The 21,819-nt window shown below is 36.4% G+C and overlaps 4 protein-coding genes across 14 annotated transcripts; 3 read left to right on the plus strand and 1 right to left on the minus strand.

Moving 5' to 3' along the window:
- Positions 1 to 1,584: 1,584 nt before the first annotated feature.
- LOC113712764 (uncharacterized) lies at positions 1,585 to 5,523 on the plus strand. 3 transcript variants are annotated; one of them, XM_072067385.1, is made up of 4 exons: positions 1,585 to 1,854; positions 2,445 to 4,045; positions 4,511 to 4,678; positions 4,898 to 5,523. In XM_072067385.1, exon 2 carries the CDS (start codon positions 2,522 to 2,524, stop codon positions 4,028 to 4,030), a length of 1,509 nt encoding a protein of 502 aa, XP_071923486.1. In that variant the 5' UTR covers positions 1,585 to 1,854; positions 2,445 to 2,521; the 3' UTR covers positions 4,031 to 4,045; positions 4,511 to 4,678; positions 4,898 to 5,523. The 3 variants fall into 3 exon arrangements, with proteins under 3 accessions (XP_071923486.1, XP_071923487.1, XP_071923485.1); XM_072067386.1 differs by having other exon boundaries at positions 4,568 to 4,678; XM_072067384.1 differs by having other exon boundaries at positions 1,586 to 1,854; positions 2,445 to 4,678.
- A 1,711-nt stretch (positions 5,524 to 7,234) lies between these two features.
- LOC113711906 (actin-11) lies at positions 7,235 to 10,475 on the plus strand. Its single transcript, XM_027235143.2, has 6 exons — positions 7,235 to 7,398; positions 8,479 to 8,549; positions 8,642 to 9,035; positions 9,124 to 9,737; positions 9,926 to 10,009; positions 10,219 to 10,475. The coding sequence occupies exons 2-5, from the start codon at positions 8,490 to 8,492 to the stop codon at positions 9,989 to 9,991; spliced, it is 1,134 nt and encodes a 377-aa protein (XP_027090944.1). The 5' UTR covers positions 7,235 to 7,398; positions 8,479 to 8,489; the 3' UTR covers positions 9,992 to 10,009; positions 10,219 to 10,475.
- A 1,902-nt stretch (positions 10,476 to 12,377) lies between these two features.
- On the plus strand, positions 12,378 to 13,130 carry LOC113711108 (histone H3.2). The gene has a single exon (XM_027234267.2). It carries the CDS (start codon positions 12,536 to 12,538, stop codon positions 12,944 to 12,946), a length of 411 nt encoding a protein of 136 aa, XP_027090068.1. The 5' UTR covers positions 12,378 to 12,535; the 3' UTR covers positions 12,947 to 13,130.
- An 862-nt stretch (positions 13,131 to 13,992) lies between these two features.
- On the minus strand, positions 13,993 to 21,541 carry LOC113711033 (protein WHAT'S THIS FACTOR 1 homolog, chloroplastic). Of its 9 annotated transcripts, none has more exons than XR_003453074.2 (5): positions 21,268 to 21,535; positions 20,185 to 20,690; positions 15,764 to 16,612; positions 15,465 to 15,566; positions 13,993 to 14,411 (listed from the first exon to the last, which is right to left on the minus strand). XR_003453074.2 is itself a non-coding variant. In XM_027234168.2 (4 exons), exons 2-3 carry the CDS (start codon positions 20,655 to 20,657, stop codon positions 15,808 to 15,810), a joined length of 1,278 nt encoding a protein of 425 aa, XP_027089969.1. In that variant the 5' UTR covers positions 20,658 to 20,690; positions 21,268 to 21,535; the 3' UTR covers positions 13,993 to 14,411; positions 15,764 to 15,807. The 9 variants fall into 9 exon arrangements, 1 of the variants encoding a protein (XP_027089969.1); XR_003453071.2 differs by having other exon boundaries at positions 15,392 to 15,566; XR_011821907.1 differs by having other exon boundaries at positions 15,748 to 16,612.
- Positions 21,542 to 21,819: the final 278 nt, after the last annotated feature.

Genomic DNA, 21,819 nt, shown 5'->3' on the forward strand with positions numbered 1-21,819 from the left:
CGGGATTCAAACCTTACTTGCAGTGAAAAAAAATTTAAAGGTGGTATTAGAGTACCCTTTTGATCTAGTCAAGTCTATATATATATTAGTTCTTTACACAGTTTCTTTAGGCTCTCCTTTCCTGTAGAATAGGATAGATTAGGTTATACTGTAATGTGTTTGGACAGCCAATTATTTGGCCAAATATATTTGCTGACATCACCATTACAATTTCCAATACACCTTTTTATCTTCTCAATTACTTTTTTATCTCACATACATCACATCACAAAAAGTGCTACAGTAAAAATATTTCAAAAAACTTACAATCCAAACACACTGTCGGCAAAAAAAAAATCCGAACAAAATTTGTTAGGCTGATTTTTCGTTTTTTTTTTCCTTAACACCCGTACTAATTAACATAACAACAACATCCTATAGCTCACCTACTTCAAATGTGAAGCTGCTGTGCCTGCTTTTTCAATTTTGGTTCTACATTACTCTTCACACCATCAAATTTTTAATTGCTATACTGTCTTAAATTAGTATGGTCAACTTATAGGTCTTTTTTCTATAGAATTTAGTGATTACCACAAGAATTTGTAATCTGTATGGTGTTTACAATATAGACCGTATCAATAAATAGAGAGAAGGAGAGATCACTCAATGAATGAATAGGCAACTTTGCTCCCACTACTTTATATTTTAGGATAAAAAAGCCCCTTCCATATTAATTATTATTTTATTTCTTTTTTTATACTTTTCTACTTGTTCCTTTTCTTTATATTTTCATATTTTTCTCCCTTCTCTCCTATGAATAACTACTTTCTTCTCTTTGCTATTTTTATTTATTTATCAATTTTAATCTTCTTAAACCGATTCTTTATTCATTTCTATCTTTTTTACTTTTTGTCATTGGAAGTAATGATGATCATTAAAATCTATGTTATAATAAAGTATATGTTATCTAAGTGCATAAACTATTTCACATATTATTTAAATTAATAGGTCTAGAGTTTAGAATAAATTAATTTTTAGTAACAACATTGACAAATTCATATCGTAATGACATATATTAGTGGTCAATCAACTATATATATAAAAAGAATTAAAAATTAGTTACTTTTTTTTTTTGGAATACACTTCATAATAACATAGTGGTTAATCAACTATACATAAAAACGATTAAAATATTAGTTACTTTATTTTTTGGGATATACTTTTACATATTAAGTAATTTAAAGTTCTAGTTTGCTAATATCTTTTTAAATAGTTAATTTGCTGGTAATATATACTCTTTTCATTATGATAGGCATATATCAATTTTTTACGCCGTCTTGAATTTTTTAATAGTGTCAATAAATAACACAAGAAGGGATGTTCTAGTAATAAATAATTATAATATTATAATAAGCATATATATTAGTAATACTAATAGGAAAGTGAAACAAAATAGTTACCCAAGAGAAGTGAAAAAATAAAAATAGTAAAAAATAAAAAAAAAAGATGAAAGAAAGTAGTGGGAAAGAAATAAGGGAATGAATAAATAAAAAAGAAACAAAATAAAATAGTAAAGATAATTTTGTCTTGAAATATCAACTAAGGCGCAAAGTACTTATTTAATTAGTTCCGGCAAAGCGCAACGTTCAGGGGTTTAGTGCATTTAACCCAATTTTAAATCCACAAACCCTCTGCTTTAGATTTTCCGTTGCACTTCCATGCCCGGTTGAATTCCACCCCTTTCTCTACCGTCTGCGGCCGGATTTTCTCCACTTTAAATGGGTAAAACCTCCATATAAACGGGCTTGTATCGCCATTGCTTCCATTGCGATAGATGGGCTTCAACATAGCGATTTACCGATGCATATCTGTTGGGTACTATTCTGCTTGTTTCATTTGACTTTAGACTCCATCTATTGCTCCACAGCAGTTGTTTTTGTTTGATCTTTTTTTTTTTTTTTGGCTAGAACCCTTTTTTTTGGTTCAGCTTTGGTATTTTTCATACTTGATTTTTGGAAGCTGCTTAGACAGACACTCTCACTGAACAGGCATACATATTATTACCTAAAAATGTTTTTTAATTTAATTTTGTTGTTCGCATTGTGGAATTTGTTATTTATTTCCATGTTTACGTTCGTAATTGTAGTCCGAAATTTTGATCTTGCCTATATAGAATGGCTTCTGAGCTTCTTTCTGCTGATGGGATAGTTGTTTACTAATAGAAGAAGCCAAAATTGACGGCTAGGATGGAAATAGGATCTACTTTCTTCATGAATTGTGTATCCAAGATACTTTCGAAACACCCTTTAAGCTAAAAATGTAATGTTGAACTTCTTACAGACCGTGTTGTTGTTTGTTTGATAATCTGTTCATTGAGAGCATGCCATGCTCATTAATAATTGTTCTTTTTGATTCGCAAATTTGGTTGCTGAAAGACTATTAAAGATGTTGTGTATTTTTAACAGGTTTCCATGATGATACAAGTTATTGATACTACAGCTCGAATTCATGATTCCAATCTATTATAGTGAAGCAAGAGATCATGCTTTTCTTAATACAAACAAATAAGTTTCAAATTCATCGGAACTTAAACATTGCCTTTAAACAAACTAGCTGGTTTCACTGTTTGTCAGAGACGGATGTTGCAATTGAAAGAATTGCTACAGTTATAAATGACCATCCTTTTCCTGATAAGAGGCTGCATTCCACACTTCGCCGTGAGATACCTCCAGGTGTTCTGTCTACAACCTTTGTGGAAAATGTCCTTGGTCACTTGTTTGGTGCGCACTCAAATGGCATTAAGGCATATGAATTTTTCAGGTTTTGTCTCTGTCAGCCTCATTATGTTCCAAGTTCAGATGCTTTTGAGAAGACACTCCACATACTTACAAGAATGCGCTATTTTGACAAAGCTTGGGAACTCATGGGAACAATCAGGGATAAACACCCTATCCTGCTTACTCTCAAATCGATAAGCATCATGATATCAAGAATTGCGAAATTTCAGTCCTATGAAGAAACTCTTGAAGCATTTCAGAGGATGGAGAAGGGTATATTTTCAGGGAAGCAATTTGGGAGTGAAGAATTCAACATACTTCTTCGAGCTTTCAGCACACAAAGGCAGATGAAAGAAGCACGATCAGTTTTCAACAAGCTCCACACTAGGTTTTCTCCCAACACCAAAACATTGAATATTTTGCTCTTGGGATTCAAGGAATCAGGCGGTGTTACTTCGGTTGAGTTGTTCTATCATGAGATGATTAAAAGAGGTTTTAAGCCCAATAGTGTGACTTATAGCATTAGAATTGATGCTTACTGTAAAAAAGGTTATCTTGGCGATGCCTTGAGACTCTTTGAAGAAATGGAACAGTGTAAAATAATGCCCACAGTAGAGACTATTACTACTTTGATTCACGGTGCTGGGATAGCTCGAAATGTTACAAAGGCAAAAGAATGTTTTGATGAAATTTCCAAGAGAAACTTGAAAGCTGATATTGGGGCTTATAATGCCCTCCTGAGCTCTCTCCTTCAGTGTAAAGATGTAAAATCGGCTGCCGCTCTAATGAATGAAATGGAGGACAAAAATATCGGGCTTGACAATGTTACATATCACACAATGTTTTTGGGATTAATGAGATCATATGGTATTGCTGCTCTTTCGGAACTTTATCAAAAGATGATTGAGAGAAATTTTGTGCCAAAGACACGGACAATTGTTATGTTAATGAAATACTTCTGTGAGAACCAAAGACTTGATTTGGGTGTGAATTTGTGGAGTTATTTACTGGAGAAAGGACACTGTCCTCACAGTCATGCTTTAGATCTTCTTGTGACTGGATTATGTTCCAGAGGAAGGTTTGAAGAAGCTTATGATTGTTCAAAGCAAATGTTGGAGAGAGGTAGACATATGAGTGAGCTATCATATAGAATGTTGGAGAGGTACTTACTGCAGATTGGACAGATGGATAAATTGCAAAACCTGGACAAGCTGATAAGGAGATTACAAGCAACGCTCCCACCTTCCAGGGGACATGCAAATGCAAACTCCTAGTGTATCTTCTTCCAGGTCGGTCGTAGCAGTATAAATTTATCTTCTTTTAGTGTTGTGCGCAGATCTATTTGTGGTGCTAAAATACATTTTGCTTGAGATATTTCATTTTGACAGTGAAAATTCATTAGTTTCCAATTGACTCATCCTATTTTGACCAAATTTCAGTGTTGTTTGTGACGTACTTTATAATTTTCTTGGCTCAACCCCACTCACCTCTCATAGGTATCTAAAATTTGATTTTGAACCATGATGTACTCCTTGCTAGTTTTTTTTTTTAAATAGAGGGATTTCATTTATCGCTGCATATACTGCTGAAAATTGTAATGACTTCTTGTTTGGCCAATTCTTGATGCATGTCTGTTAGTTATCAACGTGAGGTCATTACTTCACTTTCTCATCGATATTATGTGATCTTGATTCCTGTTACCATGACTGTATTTGACTTCTGTCAAGTTGATTATCCTGATGAAGTTGTCTCAGTCATTGGGTTTCTCAAAGTTGATCAACTCTGGAAGGAGTACATGTCTTCTAATGCAGCTTATCAGGATGGCCTCCCGAGCATATGTCATTCCCCCAAGTAGACCTGTTAGTAATCTGGTCTGGGCCTCACCTGCTCTGCTAATCCTATTCGGAAGACCTGCCACAGGGGTATCTTCTTTTAACTTTCAAGTCTCTTGCTGTTTCTGTTCCATAGTGTGTTCTTTTCATTATTGATCTCTTCTCTTCATATCTGTCTTATAGTATATTCGCAAGTGTCTTGGAACATCTCAGCTATACCTAATTCCCTTTGCTTTTGTCTTTTCTTCCCATGCATGACACATTCAGCACAATGCCAATCATCTTAATTGGTACTTGATATGTTTTCAGATACTGCATCCCAATTTGGAACAATCTCTTCACTTGCAATATGGTGTTAACGATAAGTAATGCAGGATTGCATTCCCCAGAAGTTCAGGTTCTGCAAATATTGTATCAGAGATCTTTCTTAAAGCACCCTTAATATTGCACCTGGTTTCGGATAAGTTTATTAGTCTCACTTTACTGGGAAGGATGAGTACCCTGATAAGAAGTTATTATCTGGGAGGCCATCATTTGTTTCAATTTTTGTATGATGCACAACAGTAAAGATTCATGCAGATGAAGCTACGTCACTCTTTTAAAGTGCCTCCGTGACCCCTGCTTTTGAGGCCCCGGTCGTGTCATCAGTTTAGCATGGGAGGATGTGGAGCTACAAAACATCAGATAAACAAAGTTCCACTTCCTTACTGGCATAGGCTGGCCTATGCCTTAATTTACTTGCTCTCCTTTCTTGTATTAGCATATTGACTATATTCTAGTAACACCAGTGTCTTATGTTGTAGTGTTTGAAATTCAGGTCTGACATTAGGACTTGAAGAGTTTGTTCCTGAAGCAATAGTTGAGCTTCTTTCTTAGAGAGTTTGTCAAACATTAAAGCATGCTAATGACGAATATGAAACTGTATTTTACCCTTCTTTTTTCCTTTATCCCCTTGAAAGAAGTGGTAAGAGAGGCAAACATGATTACAAACAATGTGGAAGCAATCACACTGGAAAACACAAACTCCTTTTCGTTTGGTCGGCTGAAGAGGTCCAAATGAACATCTCTTCCACTCATGACATCAAAGAAAAGTACGCTTTGCTTAGCTTTCTCACTGGTTCATCCACATGCTTATTGCATCAGACAGCCGACTTTCCAGATGCTAAAGGTTGGCTACTTTCTAAGTCATGGGCTGTTTTCTCCGGTTGGACTTTTATCTAATAATAGAAGCAATCAAGATTCAAGGTTAGAGTTTGTACAAATATTTGTCTACTTCATAATTCCTGTCCAGAATGAAGAAAAAGGAGCTTTGGAAGGGTTTGTTCTCTTCCTCTTAATCCCAAATGTTGTATGCTTCTCAGAAAAATGGACATAATCATGTAAATTTGCATAAAAAATCTGATGCTAATCTATAATGAAGTTTTTCTGAAATTCAACTGAATTCTTTACAAAGTTTTGAGTGTGGACGTGTTTGAATTGTCATCTGATCAGATGGCACAATTGAGAATCTACCAAAGCCTCCTCTCCATTTGTTTATTATTGTTTATGGTTCTCCACTACAAGAAAAAAGCACCATCCAGCAATGGCAATTCCACGATTTCATCCAATCTCCTTGATTGGCCAAAGTAGCTCATTATTCAATTTATAGTAGTCATAATCAGATCAAATTGGTAAGGATTAGGGGGCCGAATCCTTCAAAAAAGAAAAAAAAAAAGGGATTTGGGGGCCGAATTGAATATCATGTAATTGTAAACAAAACAAAATAGTCAATGGTACAAGAAGAGGATAGACACCAAAAAAAAAAAAGAAATACTTAGATTTGAGGGGTTTTTTTTTTCATTTGAGGTTATTATCTTTATTTTGCTCAAAAGTGATGTGATGGAATAAAAGATATGAAACAAATAGGAACCAAAAAAAGGAAAAAATAATGGAAATTACTCCCAAAAAAAAATATTTCAGGTAGTTTAGTTTCCAAAGCTTTCCTTTTTTTAATTGTAAGAAATTAAAAGAAGTTAATGGGAAAGCATATGGGTGCTTAGTCAAAAGTCATCCATCAACCAAATTTGATAATTTTTAATTCTTGCTCTTTTTTTTTTTTTCCTTTCATTCTTTTCTTAGAAAGTGACTATCATGACAAATTCTTGGCCGAAAGAGCCAACTAGCCATCCCCTAGGAAAATAATTTTTTTTACAAAATAAGTGCTAAAAAACTGTAAAGTAAAAGGTTAGACCTTTTTTTTTCTTTTCTTGTAAAATAAAAACATAATGTTTATTGCAAATTTGTGTTTCGGGAAAATCACCTATTAGCATTTTGCTATCAATTTGTAGAATATTTCAAATCGATTTAAAATTAATAAATTTTGATAATATTTTTTTGAATTAAATGGTAAAATATCCCTAATTAAATAAGAGAACTTGAGTGTGGACTGATGTAAATTATGGCTATGAAGTGCTTCTATTAAACAACATAACAAAATCACACTATAACTGTTTTGGAAAAAATGTCCCATAAAATTGATTGTTTGGGGTATGACAAAATAAATTATAGTTGAGGGATGCATATTGCAATTAACTCTGAGGTAAAAGAAAAATGAGTAGGAGAATTCTCATTTGCATTTGGTCTGAATTTCAATTCATTTGAAGGAGCATAAAATATAGAAGTTGTCATCATAGTCATCATTCTCTGCTCCCTATTAATATTCTTCCCAGTGTTTCTACTGCGCTCTCTCTTGGAAAAAGCCAGCCCTTTTTCTCTCTCAACAAACTAAAGCAGAAAGAAAAAACACCCAGCAACCGCTTGCTTTTATCAAGGTAAGCTTGTATTTTCATTTGAGTTGCCTCTGATTGTCATGAATTTGATTTGGGGTTTTGAGGTTTGGTACCTCTGTTTAGTTTCTTGAACTGGGTTGGACTTAAATAAGCTTTTTTTTTTTTCTTAAATGTGGCTTTGATTGTCATATTCTTATTGGTTGAGTATCGATTGACTGAAAATTTTGGCTTGATCATCTGTGAAGTGAAATTCTTGATTTTTCATACTTCCGATCTGCATAGTATTATGTGTAAATATGTTGTAGATGTTCTGTGGGATGATCTGTAGTTATTGGCTAATTAATGATGATCTTTGACTACTGGTTGATTTCTTGGATATTTAGAAGAATCTTCATAAAAATTGATTCCTTATTCTTTTTTGTGCTTGCTATCCCTTTTGTTGTTCATGTTTTAGCTAGCTTTGATCGTTTCTTTAGTTGCAGTTTTACTGCTATGGTAAATACCTTGTGTAGAAGTTCAGATTGTATGTTCATCCTGGAAAATTTATGTTTTGAAGTTTCAGTTTTTCTCTTTTTGGTTCTTGTTTTGACCTTGTTTTGTTTGAAGAGAAATTACAACTCAGAAAATCAGAGGATTATGTTTTTTTTATGATTTGATAATGATCGGATTCATATTTGGTCCAAGTCGTTAAGAGTAAAAGAGGATGGTTAGTTCTTATCTACGTGTTTAGCGCCATCTAGCGTGGGAGTGGATCAATTCAGTTTCTCATTCTCTTTAACTAATGAATTGTTTACAGATAGCAAATGACCAAGAATTGCAATTTTTATGAGCTTTACACTTTCAATTGTTTCTTCTAACCTTAAAAAAATTTGCTTACCAAAATAATTTTCAGGAGTCGACATGTCTGTATCATTGATTTAGAAATTGAATTTAAAGCTATCAATCTTTACAAATGTATCTGTATTAGAACGTGCAATTTTTTATATCTATACATGTTCATTATGCTTCAACATTTATCACACGCTTCAATTGGGTAAATGCTTTGGTTTTGGCTCCTATGCAATCTGACTTTCATGTAGTCTTCTTCCAAAGTGTATTATTTATTCGGTTTATCCATAACAGGCTAAGGTAAGATGGCTGAGGGAGAGGAAATTCAACCACTTGTTGTCGACAATGGTACTGGAATGGTTAAGGTTAGTAATAATTTTCTTGCCGCACATGTTGGTTATCCATTTCTGTCTATCTACAGCACTTCATTGCAGTTCCTATCACTTTTACTATGCAGGCTGGATTTGCTGGTGATGATGCTCCAAGGGCAGTGTTCCCCAGTATAGTTGGTCGCCCCCGGCACACTGGTGTCATGGTTGGAATGGGACAAAAAGATGCTTATGTTGGTGATGAAGCCCAGTCAAAAAGAGGTATTCTTACCTTGAAATACCCCATTGAGCATGGTATAGTCAGTAATTGGGATGACATGGAGAAGATTTGGCATCACACCTTTTACAATGAGCTCCGTGTGGCTCCAGAAGAACATCCTGTCCTCCTCACGGAGGCACCTCTTAATCCCAAGGCAAACAGGGAGAAAATGACTCAGATTATGTTTGAGACCTTTAATGTGCCAGCCATGTATGTAGCTATTCAGGCTGTCCTTTCTCTGTATGCTAGTGGCCGTACAACTGGTATGTTTCATGTTGACCTGTAAATTGAAATTTTTGCCCTTGTCGGTTCTTTATCAAAATAACAATACTGCTTTTCTTTCTTGGACAGGTATTGTTCTTGATTCTGGTGATGGTGTGAGCCACACAGTTCCTATTTATGAAGGATATGCCCTTCCCCATGCCATTTTGCGTTTGGATCTTGCTGGTCGTGATCTTACAGATTACCTTATGAAGATTCTTACAGAGAGAGGGTACTCATTCACGACAACCGCAGAACGGGAAATTGTCCGTGATGTGAAGGAAAAACTTGCTTATGTTGCTCTAGATTTTGAACAGGAGGCTGAGACTGCAAAGAACAGCTCCTCAATTGAGAAGAGTTATGAGCTACCAGACGGACAGGTGATCACCATTGGTTCTGAGAGATTCCGTTGTCCAGAGGTTTTATTCCAGCCTCCTTTGATTGGAATGGAAGCCGCCGGAATTCATGAAACGACCTACAACTCAATCATGAAGTGTGATGTAGATATCAGGAAGGATCTATATGGAAATATCGTGCTCAGCGGTGGCTCAACTATGTTCCCAGGTATTGCTGATCGTATGAGTAAGGAAATAACTGCTCTTGCTCCCAGTAGCATGAAAATCAAGGTGGTCGCGCCACCCGAGAGGAAGTACAGTGTTTGGATTGGAGGCTCCATCTTGGCATCCCTAAGTACCTTCCAACAGGTAATTATCTCCTTTGCTGGCTCACATGTATAGAATTAATTAATCAACGACGACTAAATGAAACAAAAGAGGGAAATTTTTAAATCTAACAATAACAGTGAAGGGGATGGATGTATATCTACTGTTTTGAGTTTTTGGAATCCAGACCAATGCTTGACAATCCTGCTGTATTGTGTTTAATCATGCAGATGTGGATCTCAAAGGCTGAATACGATGAATCCGGTCCTGCAATTGTTCACAGAAAATGCTTCTGAAGCTGGTTAGCAAACTTGGTAAGTCTGCTTGTCCATTTACTGTATCGTGTTGAATGAGTCGTCAAGTTTATTCAGCTGGGAATGAGTAGAAATACGGGTGAAGCAATAGTGTAATGGGAAGTTAGCCAGTTATTTCAGATTTTCCTTGCTTAAGGTGGTTTGTCCATGAGATCGATCTTGTAAAATTGTCGTCCAGTGCATGACTAATGGATCCGCTCTTATTCCAGGGGAAGAGTGCGTTCTGGTGTTAATTCTGGTCAAATGAGAAAGCTTGTTGGTTGGTAGCTTGGATTGATTGGCTTGCAGTTTTGGTACATTGTTAGACCATACATAGTAATTGCTATAAGGTTGTGGGCATTTTATTTTAGTCTTTTGACGTTCAATGGATTAGCTTTGCTTCCATTACTCTGTGTATCTTATGATATGTGTTGGTTGAGGCATTGGAATGTAAACATTAGATGGCGTTGAAACCGAAATTCATAGATACTGTCTCTCGAGTCATGCATATCCCAGAAAGTTAATTGTCATGGTGGATACCTTTCCACCATTCTATCACATTATGCTCTGTAATCCGGATGGCTGAAAAGTAATCAGCTGCTGCTGCTGCTTTAGGTACTTTCCAGCACATGTTAAACATACCAATCCTGTAGAACAAGCTGTTTGAACCATCTTTGCTATTCTGCAAAAGGCTTTGGTCAGGAATTCTCTAATCTTATTCAATAGGTGATAGAATAAATGCCTGGTCAAATGCTCAAAACAAACGCGTCTTCAAGTTAGTCAACAAGAAATGCAATATATATTTCTCTAAGCTTAACAAGTAAAACCAATTCAAGGATTCAAACCAATAAAATTGGACTTTATAAATCAAACGATCTCAATAAAATTGGACCTAGAAAAATGGAAAACATGAATATTGGTTGTTCTCCTTTCTTTGGTAGCGTTTTGGGTTTGTCTTATTATGTTGATTTTGTACATAATCTTGTGGCAAGGAGCTTGGGGCCATAGTTGTCAAAATCGCGATCCGGGTACGATCTACGATCCGGATAACCAAAATCGATCCGGATCGTATTCAGAGTCGCAAATCATATTAATCTATGTAGGATCGCGTAGGATTGTAGCAGGATCGGTAGGATCGTACGATCCTACAATTTTTTGTAAATTTATGAAATACAAAGCTCCATTTTGCAAGTAAATGAAAATATTTGTGGTATATTTGTAATTTATCAAAGAATTGCAGCCTTTAATTGCAATTAGGAGCTTTTGGTAGGATCTTACAATCCTACGATCCGTGTGAAACTAAAATCGATCCTACGTAGGATCCCGATTTTACAAACCTTGCTTGGGGCATGATATCCATCGAAGTTACTTTAATAAAATGACTAGCTTGGGAAGAATTACCTTTTTTCTATTCCTATTATTTGGGGGATGAGCCAATTTTATCCCCATTATTTCATCACAAACACCTTTCGTCAATTAATTTTCAGCCAATTAAGGATAATTGGCAATTAATTTCTCAATTTGGGCTGAATTTAACAATTAATCAGTCAATTAGGATCAAATAAAGCGCGTGAGAGACATGCATGTAAGTCATTGGAATGTTAAACTGTCAAAATGTGACGTATGTTTTAAGAAAATCACAAAGTAAAAGATGATTTGGCTTTTACAATTGACTTTCTAAATAGACTTTTGAATGACTAATGAGTCTTCGTTCATCTTTCTTTCCTTCTTTGCCATTTCCCTTGAAAGTTTGAAATGAAAAGGTAATGATAGAAAAGTAATAAGGAACTACTAGCACCACAATTTAAGCGTTATCGTTGAGAATAATTTAGGTCTTGTTTGGATTACCATTTTTTTAAAAAAAATTTTACATTTTTATAGATTCATTTCTTAACCACTATTTTACCTTCTATATATCAAATCAATACAGTACATTTTTTATATAGAAAAACTCGGAGAAAATAGCAATTTAAACAGGCTCTTAAAGCCCAGTGAAGGTAACCATCTTAGCTATTGAGACTTTGGTGAAGAATTGTTTAGTGCTACAAACAAATGTGAAAGGTCACTTAGTCAGGCACGTGTTCAAGTTAGTCAAGAAAATTCATTCACTTGAACCTTAAGATTAATACTACAGGTAATTAGTAATTTCCATTTTCTTCCATTGACTAATACTCCATCCATGTAAGCTTAAATTCTCTGGAACAAATAATTAATTTGACTACCCATTAGTAATTATAGTGCCACGAACCTCATGCGCCTAAAACAATTACACAAGGCTTAGGGAAAGGGAAAAGGAAAGGCACCCGGACCGCGATCCGCGTCAGTAAACTGATTTCGAATCTGAGCCGTCCATTCCTCCTTCAAATCCAACGATCCATTTTCACCCCCGCCAAACTCTTCCCCCGAAAACTTCAAAAATTTTCACTCCATTCTCATCTTTAAATACTCTGCTTCCCCAAGCGTCAAATCATCACAATCTTCACGAAATCTCTCTCAGCTCAGGCATTTTCACAAACATATACGACCCAAGACTCGAATCTTTCCATCATGGCCAGAACCAAGCAAACAGCCCGCAAATCCACTGGAGGCAAGGCCCCGAGAAAGCAACTGGCCACAAAGGCTGCCAGGAAATCCGCCCCAGCTACCGGCGGAGTGAAGAAACCCCACAGATTCCGTCCCGGAACCGTAGCCCTGCGAGAAATCAGGAAGTACCAGAAGAGCACTGAACTTCTTATCCGGAAGCTCCCGTTTCAGAGGCTTGTGAGGGAGATTGCTCAAGATTTCAAGACTGATTTGAGGTTCCAGAGCAGTGCTGTTGCGGCGCTTCAGGAGGCTGCTGAGGCGTACTTGGTGGGGCTGTTTGAAGATACTAACCTTTGCGCTATTCATGCTAAAAGGGTTACTATTATGCCTAAGGATATTCAGCTGGCTAGGAGGATTAGGGGTGAAAGGGCTTGAGTAACTTGTGATTTTCGATAATGGGTTCAGTTTATTTTAGATCTAGACGATAAATTTAGATTTAGTTGGAGGAAATCAGTGAAATGTTGAGATGGGCTGGTTGTATGTTCTTCTGCCTTGTGGCTTGTTTTCGTAATGAAAATTTGGCGGTGAAATGAATGAAAATCTTATGATGTTTGTTTCAGTCTTTTAGTACTGTTACTCTATAATATAACAATTTGATATAATTGATGCAGTAATTTGTAGCGCCCGTCTTTGCATGGTTGCTTTTGGAGCTGTTCCAAAAGAACTTACAGAAAGATTATTGTGTCAAACAAATTCAATATAACTTTTGCAGTGATCTTTCTCATGGAGCTGGTATAGCTGTCGATATCCCACCACACTATCACGGCCATTAACGCAACAAGTTGCTGCACCTGCTTTCTTGCCACCAGTAAACTGACCCAAGAAACTGACTTTTATGATGTACCTCAACGAGGAAACTTCAGCACAGAGGTTCCATTAATTAGACGCTAAGGTTGCTGCCAAATGCATTACGTTATCTGCTTTAATCTGACTGACTATGAGTATCTGTGCCAACTGCATTACGTTATCTGCTTTAATCTGACTATGAGTCTGTGCCTCTGAATTTTTATTATTGAAAGATGTCTTTTAGTTATGCTGACATCTAAACTTTCTTGACAAGTAAAATACTGTTAAAAGCCTTTCAGACTAGAAGAATCATTAGACAGTAATAACCTTTGTTACATAGGCAAGAACCACATAATCACCTGGATGACCGAGCAGCGAAGGATGGTCCAAGGAATAGGACTAAAAGACAGTATGAAGAAGAGACTGAATCTTTATGGTTAAACAAATTACCTATTGCTAACCATAAACATACAGAGCATATGATAAGATAATTACATGACCATTATCAGGTGCAAGGCTATAGCAAGGAAGCTCTTCATTTTTCTGCAATTACTAGATCTCGACTAAAGAACACTTGGGATGAGGATTTCTACAATGTAAATAGATAAGTAAGCTACTTAAAAGTGAGCCACGAAGAACAAATATTAGGAACTTGCATTTATGGGGGATGTGCGCTGCTTTTTTATCAGAAGAAACAATGGTGCCTTTACAAATTACAATCACATATTACATATATGGTGAATGAAAGGGTAACAAAGATAAACTACATGAACCAGTGAGCATCCTTAAGCAACCGTGCTTGTATTCAGCACAAACCTATTAAAGTGCAAGGGCTGATGATCCGCATTAACAACTGGTTATGTTTACCTCTACAGCCAAAAAAATTAAACATGATTTGAACGGTGTTAATCAAGAATCATACCATAAATGACATCTGCAAAGTTCCCTCCAGCCTAGAATCTCTTTCGCTCATATCCACGTGCTCTTGGCATCTTACTCAACTCTTGAGGCACCCAAGGCTTCAAGTACTTCAGCATGGGTTTCTGCCCAGACACTGCACAAGTACATGGTACCATATATCAATAAAACACAATTAACGGTCATGGAGGTCAAGTTACCATATCTCACATCTCAAATCAAATCTCAAGATATTAAACTGACCATCAGAGTGACCACCGATCATGAGATGCAAAATCGATTGAGATGAATCAGAAAGATACCCCAAAAAGGTGGATAGAAAAAATATTTAAAAACATATGCAGATGAGCTTATTATATCTTACTTCGCTATTCTGTTTCTGTAACTAGTTTTAAAACTAATTCACAGATTTCTAATGGATTTAATGAACATGACAGATACATAGTTACATCAAAAGTTCATATTCTAGCAGCAGAAGTTTATGGTCAGAGTCAATATTTACACACAGATGTGTATGTGTCTCAGCATAATCAAGTCAAAAGCCTTTTTGCCCTCAATCCTCTTTAGAGGCCCTTATGCAAACTTATCAGAAAAGAAATTCCTAAAATTTGTAAACTCCAACACCTTGCTTTATATTGGGGAATCTCCAAGGAGCAAGAATTTGCCATTCTAACATCCAAGAGCTATTAACTGCCTTGCAGTAATTAGCCTTCACCCATACTGAGCATATCTGAGATAGACATCTAGCTGCCTATTTGTCGATATGTAGGGATGGCTCCAAATTTTAGTCTGGGGCATGCTGAAATTACTAAAAGAACTAAAGGAAGTTGCACATATGGATTTGGTTCAAGGCAAGAAATTGCTTTAACTACAAACCATAGGTTGAAATTATTCAGTTTGAAGGACCAAGATTTTTCCCAGTGCAGTTAAATGCAGCGTATAACTTAAAAGTCCAATGGACATTAAACTGAAACACAAAATAACTTGTCATCCAAACACGCACCAAGGACAATAAAGACCTTTTTTTACTAATTCAAGTATGTTTCTGTGTAATTTCATCTTTGAGTATATTTGACCATCAACTGTACCAAAAAAAAATGATTAAAAATCACTCACCAACATAAAAACCAAGTTCAGGTCCTCAAACTCATAGCAATTAAAGACCACAAAGAATACCACAACACTGCACCTCTTTTCTTGTGGAGTATAACGAGGAAGACAATTCCTCTATCCCATGATCAACACAGCCAGCATATTGGAATAGAACAACAAAATGGCCATTCACCTATTCCTGAACCAGCAAGACCATCGAAGCAAAACAGCATACAATGTAACTTTAGGAAGTGATTTTGGTGTCAAGTAATCATACAGAACTTTCATTTCTGCCAATAATAATTGCATGAAGTTTTTTAAAACCAAAAATATGTTCAATGACTTATTACTTCCACATTAGAAGATTGTCAGAAATTAACTGAAAAGATGTCTCACTAGCAGCCAGAATCCTGTTATATGTGCAGAGCTCTGTTTGAAATTCATGGAGCACTGTCATCAAAGAGAATTTTGTAAAATCGCTTTCTTTCTTCTGGGTCAAATATGCCACCAATATCTCCACCTTGATCCTCATTTTCAGACATTTCATTTCTCAAATTATTCTTTTTCTCAGGTGTGGATGTGATCATGCCTTTCTTTCTCTTCTTTTCTAAATTTAGCAAATAGTGCCTTTGATTATATTCGTGAAGCCCCTCCTGCATGAGTTCTCCAAATTTATCCTTCACTATGACTGCCGGATCCTTGTCAATCAATTCAGATCCACTATATCCTTCTCTAAGAAGGACTGTGTAAATCTGGTATTTATTTGAGACATAGAAGACACCAGGATGCTTAAGCAGCAAGACATTTAACTTCTCAGGCAAGCAAAATTCTTTTCTGAAATGGCTTAGCTTGAGAATTGACATTTTCTTCCACAAGGTCAGTGATAATAATTCATGCACCAAACCCACAATTCTTTTGTCCATTTCCTTTGATCCCTCCACCAAACTACCAGGGTCAGTATATGGTGAAATGTATGGTGTTGAATTAAATTCCTCAAACCTTTCCCAAGATTTTACCCAGGAAGAAGGCAATGAACAAGAAAAACTTGGAGGTCGACCCTCCTTTAGAGCTATTTTTTCAACTGCAGAAACTGCTAGATTAGGGTTCCATGTTTTGAGCTCGATTTCCATTGAACTTCTCCTTCCAGTATAATTAACAACTCTAAATAATTCAGGATACTTTGGTACAATTCTAATCAAGTAGTCATCGGGAAAGCCAAAGTTCCTCTTCAATTCATTCAGCTTCATCACTGTCAACAGGTATCTTGGGAGGAAAACATCTAGTCACACTATTATGAGTGACCAACTAGTATTTATAGGAGTACAAACCTAACAGACTATTTACAAGAATACCCTTACTAATTTATTATCTATAAGAATACTAATATTCTCCTAACACTCCCCCTCAAGTTGGAGCATATATATCATAAGCACCCAACTTGTTACAAATATATTTCACCCTAGAGCCCCCTAAACTCTTAGTAAATACATCAGCCAATTGATCTACAGACGGTACATGAGATGTCTTGATGACCCCGTCAAGCAATTTCTCTCGAATGAAATGACAATCAACTTCAATATGTTTTGTCCTTTCATGAAACACTGGATTAGACGCAATATGAACAGCCGCCTGATTATCACACACTAAATTCATAGGCTGTTTATGTTCAAACCCAAGTTCCAGTAACATGCTCTTCACCCAAACCAACTCACACACAGTGTGAGCCATAGCGCGGTATTCAGATTCTGCACTTGATCTGGATACAACTGTTTGCTTCTTACTCTTCCACGACACTAAATTACCACCAACAAACACACAATATCCTGTAGTCGATCTTCGATCTGAGGCAGAACCAGCCCAATCTGCATCACTATATCCTTCAATATCATTGTGTCCATGATTTTGATACAGCAACCCTTTTCCAGGAGCATTTTTAAGATACCTGAGAATCCGTATAACAGCATCCCAATGACTAGTACGAGGGGTATCAAGAAATTGACTCACAACACTCACTGCAAACGAAATGTCAGGTCTCGTTACAGTGAGATAATTTAATTTACCCACAAGTCTTCGATATTGCTTAGGATCATCAAGTAATGCACCTTGATCTCCTGCTAATTTCACATTGGGATCCATAGGAGTATCCACAGGTCGGCAACCTAACATCCCAACTTCACTCAACATATCGAGTACATATTTTCTTTGACATAAATAAATCCCATATTTAGACCGAGCTACCTCAATACCCAGAAAATACTGTAGATGACCTAAATCCTTTGTCTGAAAGTTTGCCTGCAGATTGGATTTAAGTTTCTGAATCCCCACAACATCATCACCTGTAATCACAATGTCATCCACATAAACAACTAATAAAATTTTACCAGCATTAGAATGCCGATAAAATACAGAGTGATCTACTCCACATCTTGTCAGACCGAACTCCATGACAACACTACTAAACCGGCCAAACCAAGCCCTCGGGGACTGTTTCAATCCATATAAGGATTTTTTCAAACGACAAACCAACCGCGGATTCTCCCCCTGAACAACAAATCCAGGAGGTTGTTCCATATATACCTCTTCTTCCAAATCTCCATGCAGAAATGCATTTTTCACATCCAACTGATGCAATGGCCAATTATAAGTTGCTGCCAAAGAGATAAGAAGACGGACAGAGGTAATCTTTGCAACAGGAGAAAATGTTTCTAAATAGTCTACTCCATACACCTGAGTAAATCCTCTAGCTACCAACCGAGCCTTCAATCTATCAATAGAACCATTAGGCTGCACTTTTATAGTGTACACCCATTTACAACCAACAACAGGCTTACCTGAAGGACGAGGGACAAGATCCCAAGTACCATTTTGTTCCAAAGCAGACATCTCTTCTTGCATAGCTAATCTCCAACCAGGATGATTAAGAGCATAGGTAATAGACTTAGGAATAGAGATAGAATCAAGAGAAGCAACAAAAGAAGAATATGACATAGAGAGACGAGAATAAGAAACAAAATTAGAAATAGGATGGGAAGTACAATGTCTCTTACCTTTGCGTAAAGCAATAGGAAGATCTAACTCAGAGGAGGGCGTCATACCTGGATTTGAAGATTGAGAGTTAATTGGTGAAGTGCGTGGCATATCAGGAACTTTCTCAACCATGGAACGACGAGAGTAAACTTGAAGATGAGGACGAGATAATCGAGCTATGGAATCTGGTGGACTAGACAACTCAGGTAATAAAGGGGAAGGGACTGGTAAAACAGGAGAGGAAAAAGAGGGACACTGGTCTAATTCACAAGACATACTTTGCTTGATAAAATACGGAGTGGATTCAAAGAAAGTAACATCAGCACAAGTAAAAAATCGATTTAAAACTGGACTGTAACATCTATACCCTTTTTGCGCTCGTGTATATCCTAAGAAAATACACTTAATAGCACGAGAATCTAATTTATCCACCCCGGGAGCAAGCTGATGAACAAAGCACACACATCCAAAAATACGAGGAGGCAATTTAAACACAGATTCATGAGGAAAAAGAATGGAGTGAGGTAATTGACCTCCAAGAATATTAGATGGCATGCGATTAATTAAATAACATGCAGTTAGAATTGCATCACTCCAAAATTGTTTGGGCACATTCATGTGCAACAATAGTGTTCGAGCAATTTCGATTAAATGCCCAATTTTTCTTTCAGCAACTCCATTCTGTTGTGGAGTGTGAGGACAAGAGGACTGATGAATAATACCAGACTTAGTCATAAAGGTATTAAAAGGAGTGGAAAAATATTCTTTCGCATTATCACTGCGAAGTATACGTACAGGCACACCAAATTGATTCTTTATTTCTGTAACAAATGCACAAAAAATGGAATATAATTCTGAACGATCTTTCATTAAATAAAGCCATGTAACTCTGGAAAAATCATCAGCCAATTGATCTACAGACGGAGAAAATAAAGACCATTATGCTCATGCCCTCCACCAATCATCCTCTTTGTCTTCAAATCCTGAATGACAACAGAATCAGGAGAAAAAGTAACTGTACACTGTAGAAATTTAGTGAGCTTACTAACAGACATTAGATTAAATGGCAAATTGGGTACGTAAAGAACAGAAGATAGCGGAAGTGATGGATTAATTTCTACAGTGCCTAGTCCTTTAACTTTAGTAGTAGATCCATCAGCTAAAGTAACATGAGGAAAGGGAGTTGACTCTTGAAAATTAGAAAAAATTTTAGAGGTACCTGACATATGATCAGTAGCCCCGGAATCAATAATCCATGGGTCATTACCTTTTTGTGCTAAAGAAGCAGAGGGAAGAGATGCGTGATTTGTAGCTTGGTACTGTAGGAATTTAACATAATCTTCCTCAGATATAGTAACAGTTTTCTGGGACCCATGTGTTGAAGAACTTGATTCAACTTGGTCAGTGATAACCGTATTAACAAACCTTTCAACCATAGCGAATAGCACGTCAAACGAAAGAACGGGTCAAAACTTGAGACAAACGCGTGAACAGTAACGGCATGAACAGTAACTACGTGAACAGTATCGGCGTGAACAGTGCCGTGAACAGTATACGTGAACAGTGCCGCTATGAACAGTGCGGCGTGAACAGTGATTTGCTAGATGTTTTACCCTAACCCTAGGACTTTTGCTCTGATACCATGTCAACAGGTATCTTGGGAGGAAAACATCTAGTCACACTATTATGAGTGACCAACTAGTATTTATAGGAGTACAAACCTAACAGACTATTTACAAGAATACCCTTACTAATTTATTATCTATAAGAATACTAATATTCTCCTAACAATCACATTAAGCCTTTGATTTGAGCTAATCATCAACAACTTTGCTAATCGCTCTGCAAACACAGGCTCTTGCATATCCTTCAAACATTCTTCCTCATCAACCAAAGCCATCATTTGTTTTGTTAATCGACAATACTGCTCATCATTCTCAAGATAGACTTCAAAGCAACAGGGATACTTTTTAAGCCAATTGAGAGCTTTTCCTTGAAGATCAAGAGTCTTGAACTTCTTCTGAAGAAACTTGACTGATGCCACCTGATTCGGGCACCGAAAAATGATATTCTTAATTTGATTATTTACTATCCAACGACGGTTGCGAGATAAAGCAGATTCAAGATCAGGATCTTTCTTCATTGACCAGAGTGAAAATTTCCTGTGAACGTGAGACCTATATGGGCCATCAAATATGCCAAGGTTCCAATACAAAATACCTCTGAGATGCTTGCCTATCGCCATTTTCGAATTACATCTCATATACACCTTTAATGCTCTACAACTTTAGGTAACCTGAGCCCAGAATGTAATGCTACAATTAATCAAAAGAACTTCTTAAAAAATACGCAAAATTCATATAAACCTACTAAAAATTAAACAAGAAGAAGAAAAAAAATTCGAACTTTGGTTTCAATTTATATCACAATTAAACAACTTTAGGCCTTCTTCAAACATACCAACGAGAACAAACAAATTTAGAGCTTTATTTTAATTCCAGGAACTTTACATTCTCAACCAAATCAAAAGTTTTGATCCACCTCATGTATTTTTTTCTCAAACGCAACTCCAAATTCAACTATAGCTTTCTAATATCATTTGTCTTTCCTTGTTTTTTCCCCCCTCACAACGCAATCTTTAAGCTCCAAAGTCCACGTAAAACCCCCAACACTTCAAAAAAGAAGAAGAAGAAGAATGCTTTTTGCTATTCTTAATGGGGCAGAAGCTTTCTTTGCTCAAACATTTTGATTCTCCATTCCGATTCTTGACAGCCCAGATAAGAAGATTCAAGTAGTTCAGCAAGTAAAAGAAAAAAAAAAACCATAACATCAATTCAGGAAAGAATTGAAAAAGTGAAGATAACTATAGAAACCTGTAACCGGAAGGATGGGAAGTGGTATAATTGTTGGCAGTTTAGCAGCTTTCGTCAGTTTCCTGGTTCTTCTTGCCTTTTCTTTTGGTTTTATGAGCCCAAATACGGCAAAATCAGGTAGAGTGTATCTGGAACGCGAACACTGTGGTCTGTAGCCTGGGATGGACAAAAGTTGAAAAAAGAAAAAAGAAGTTAAGTGTAAATAAGTCTAATTGAGCCCAAAAAAAAAAAAAAAAAATCGAGGAGGAAGAAGAAATAGAAAAAAAGAAGACAATAATAAGTCTAATTTATGGTTGCTAGTCCTACTATACTGCTATTCGACAATATCAAAAACTAATCATCACTAGCCACGTTAGCTATAGCATTAGAGAATTGCTAAGTTTACCTCCTGTGAATACCGATATGACAATGCCAAAATATAAAATACCTTTTTCAGCACTCAAGAAATTGCTGAAATAGGTAATGTTCTACAGTCTAAATAACATACTCGATCATTTTTACAAATACTCCGGGAGATCAATATAGGAGTCTGCCCCCAACAGATCCATTTAG

Source organism: Coffea arabica, chromosome 10e, assembly GCF_036785885.1.
Source record: "Coffea arabica cultivar ET-39 chromosome 10e, Coffea Arabica ET-39 HiFi, whole genome shotgun sequence".
In the NCBI taxonomy this organism is placed as follows: Eukaryota; Viridiplantae; Streptophyta; class Magnoliopsida; order Gentianales; family Rubiaceae; genus Coffea; species Coffea arabica.

Excerpts from the sequence above, each read along its gene's own strand:
- LOC113712764 (XM_072067385.1), top strand. The coding sequence starts at position 2,522 with ATGCTTTTCTTAATACAAACAAATAAGTTTCAAATTCATCGGAACTTA.
- LOC113711906 (XM_027235143.2), top strand. The coding sequence starts at position 8,490 with ATGGCTGAGGGAGAGGAAATTCAACCACTTGTTGTCGACAATGGTACT. Across the intron at positions 8,550-8,641 it reads ATGGTACTGGAATGGTTAAG|GCTGGATTTGCTGGTGATGA; the intron begins GTTAGTAATAAT and ends TTTACTATGCAG. Across the intron at positions 9,738-9,925 it reads CCCTAAGTACCTTCCAACAG|ATGTGGATCTCAAAGGCTGA; the intron begins GTAATTATCTCC and ends TTAATCATGCAG.
- LOC113711108 (XM_027234267.2), top strand. The coding sequence starts at position 12,536 with ATGGCCAGAACCAAGCAAACAGCCCGCAAATCCACTGGAGGCAAGGCC.
- LOC113711033 (XM_027234168.2), bottom strand. The coding sequence starts at position 20,657 with ATGAGATGTAATTCGAAAATGGCGATAGGCAAGCATCTCAGAGGTATT. Across the intron at positions 16,613-20,184 it reads AATCAAAGGCTTAATGTGAT|GAAGCTGAATGAATTGAAGA; the intron begins TGTTAGGAGAAT and ends GTTGACAGTGAT.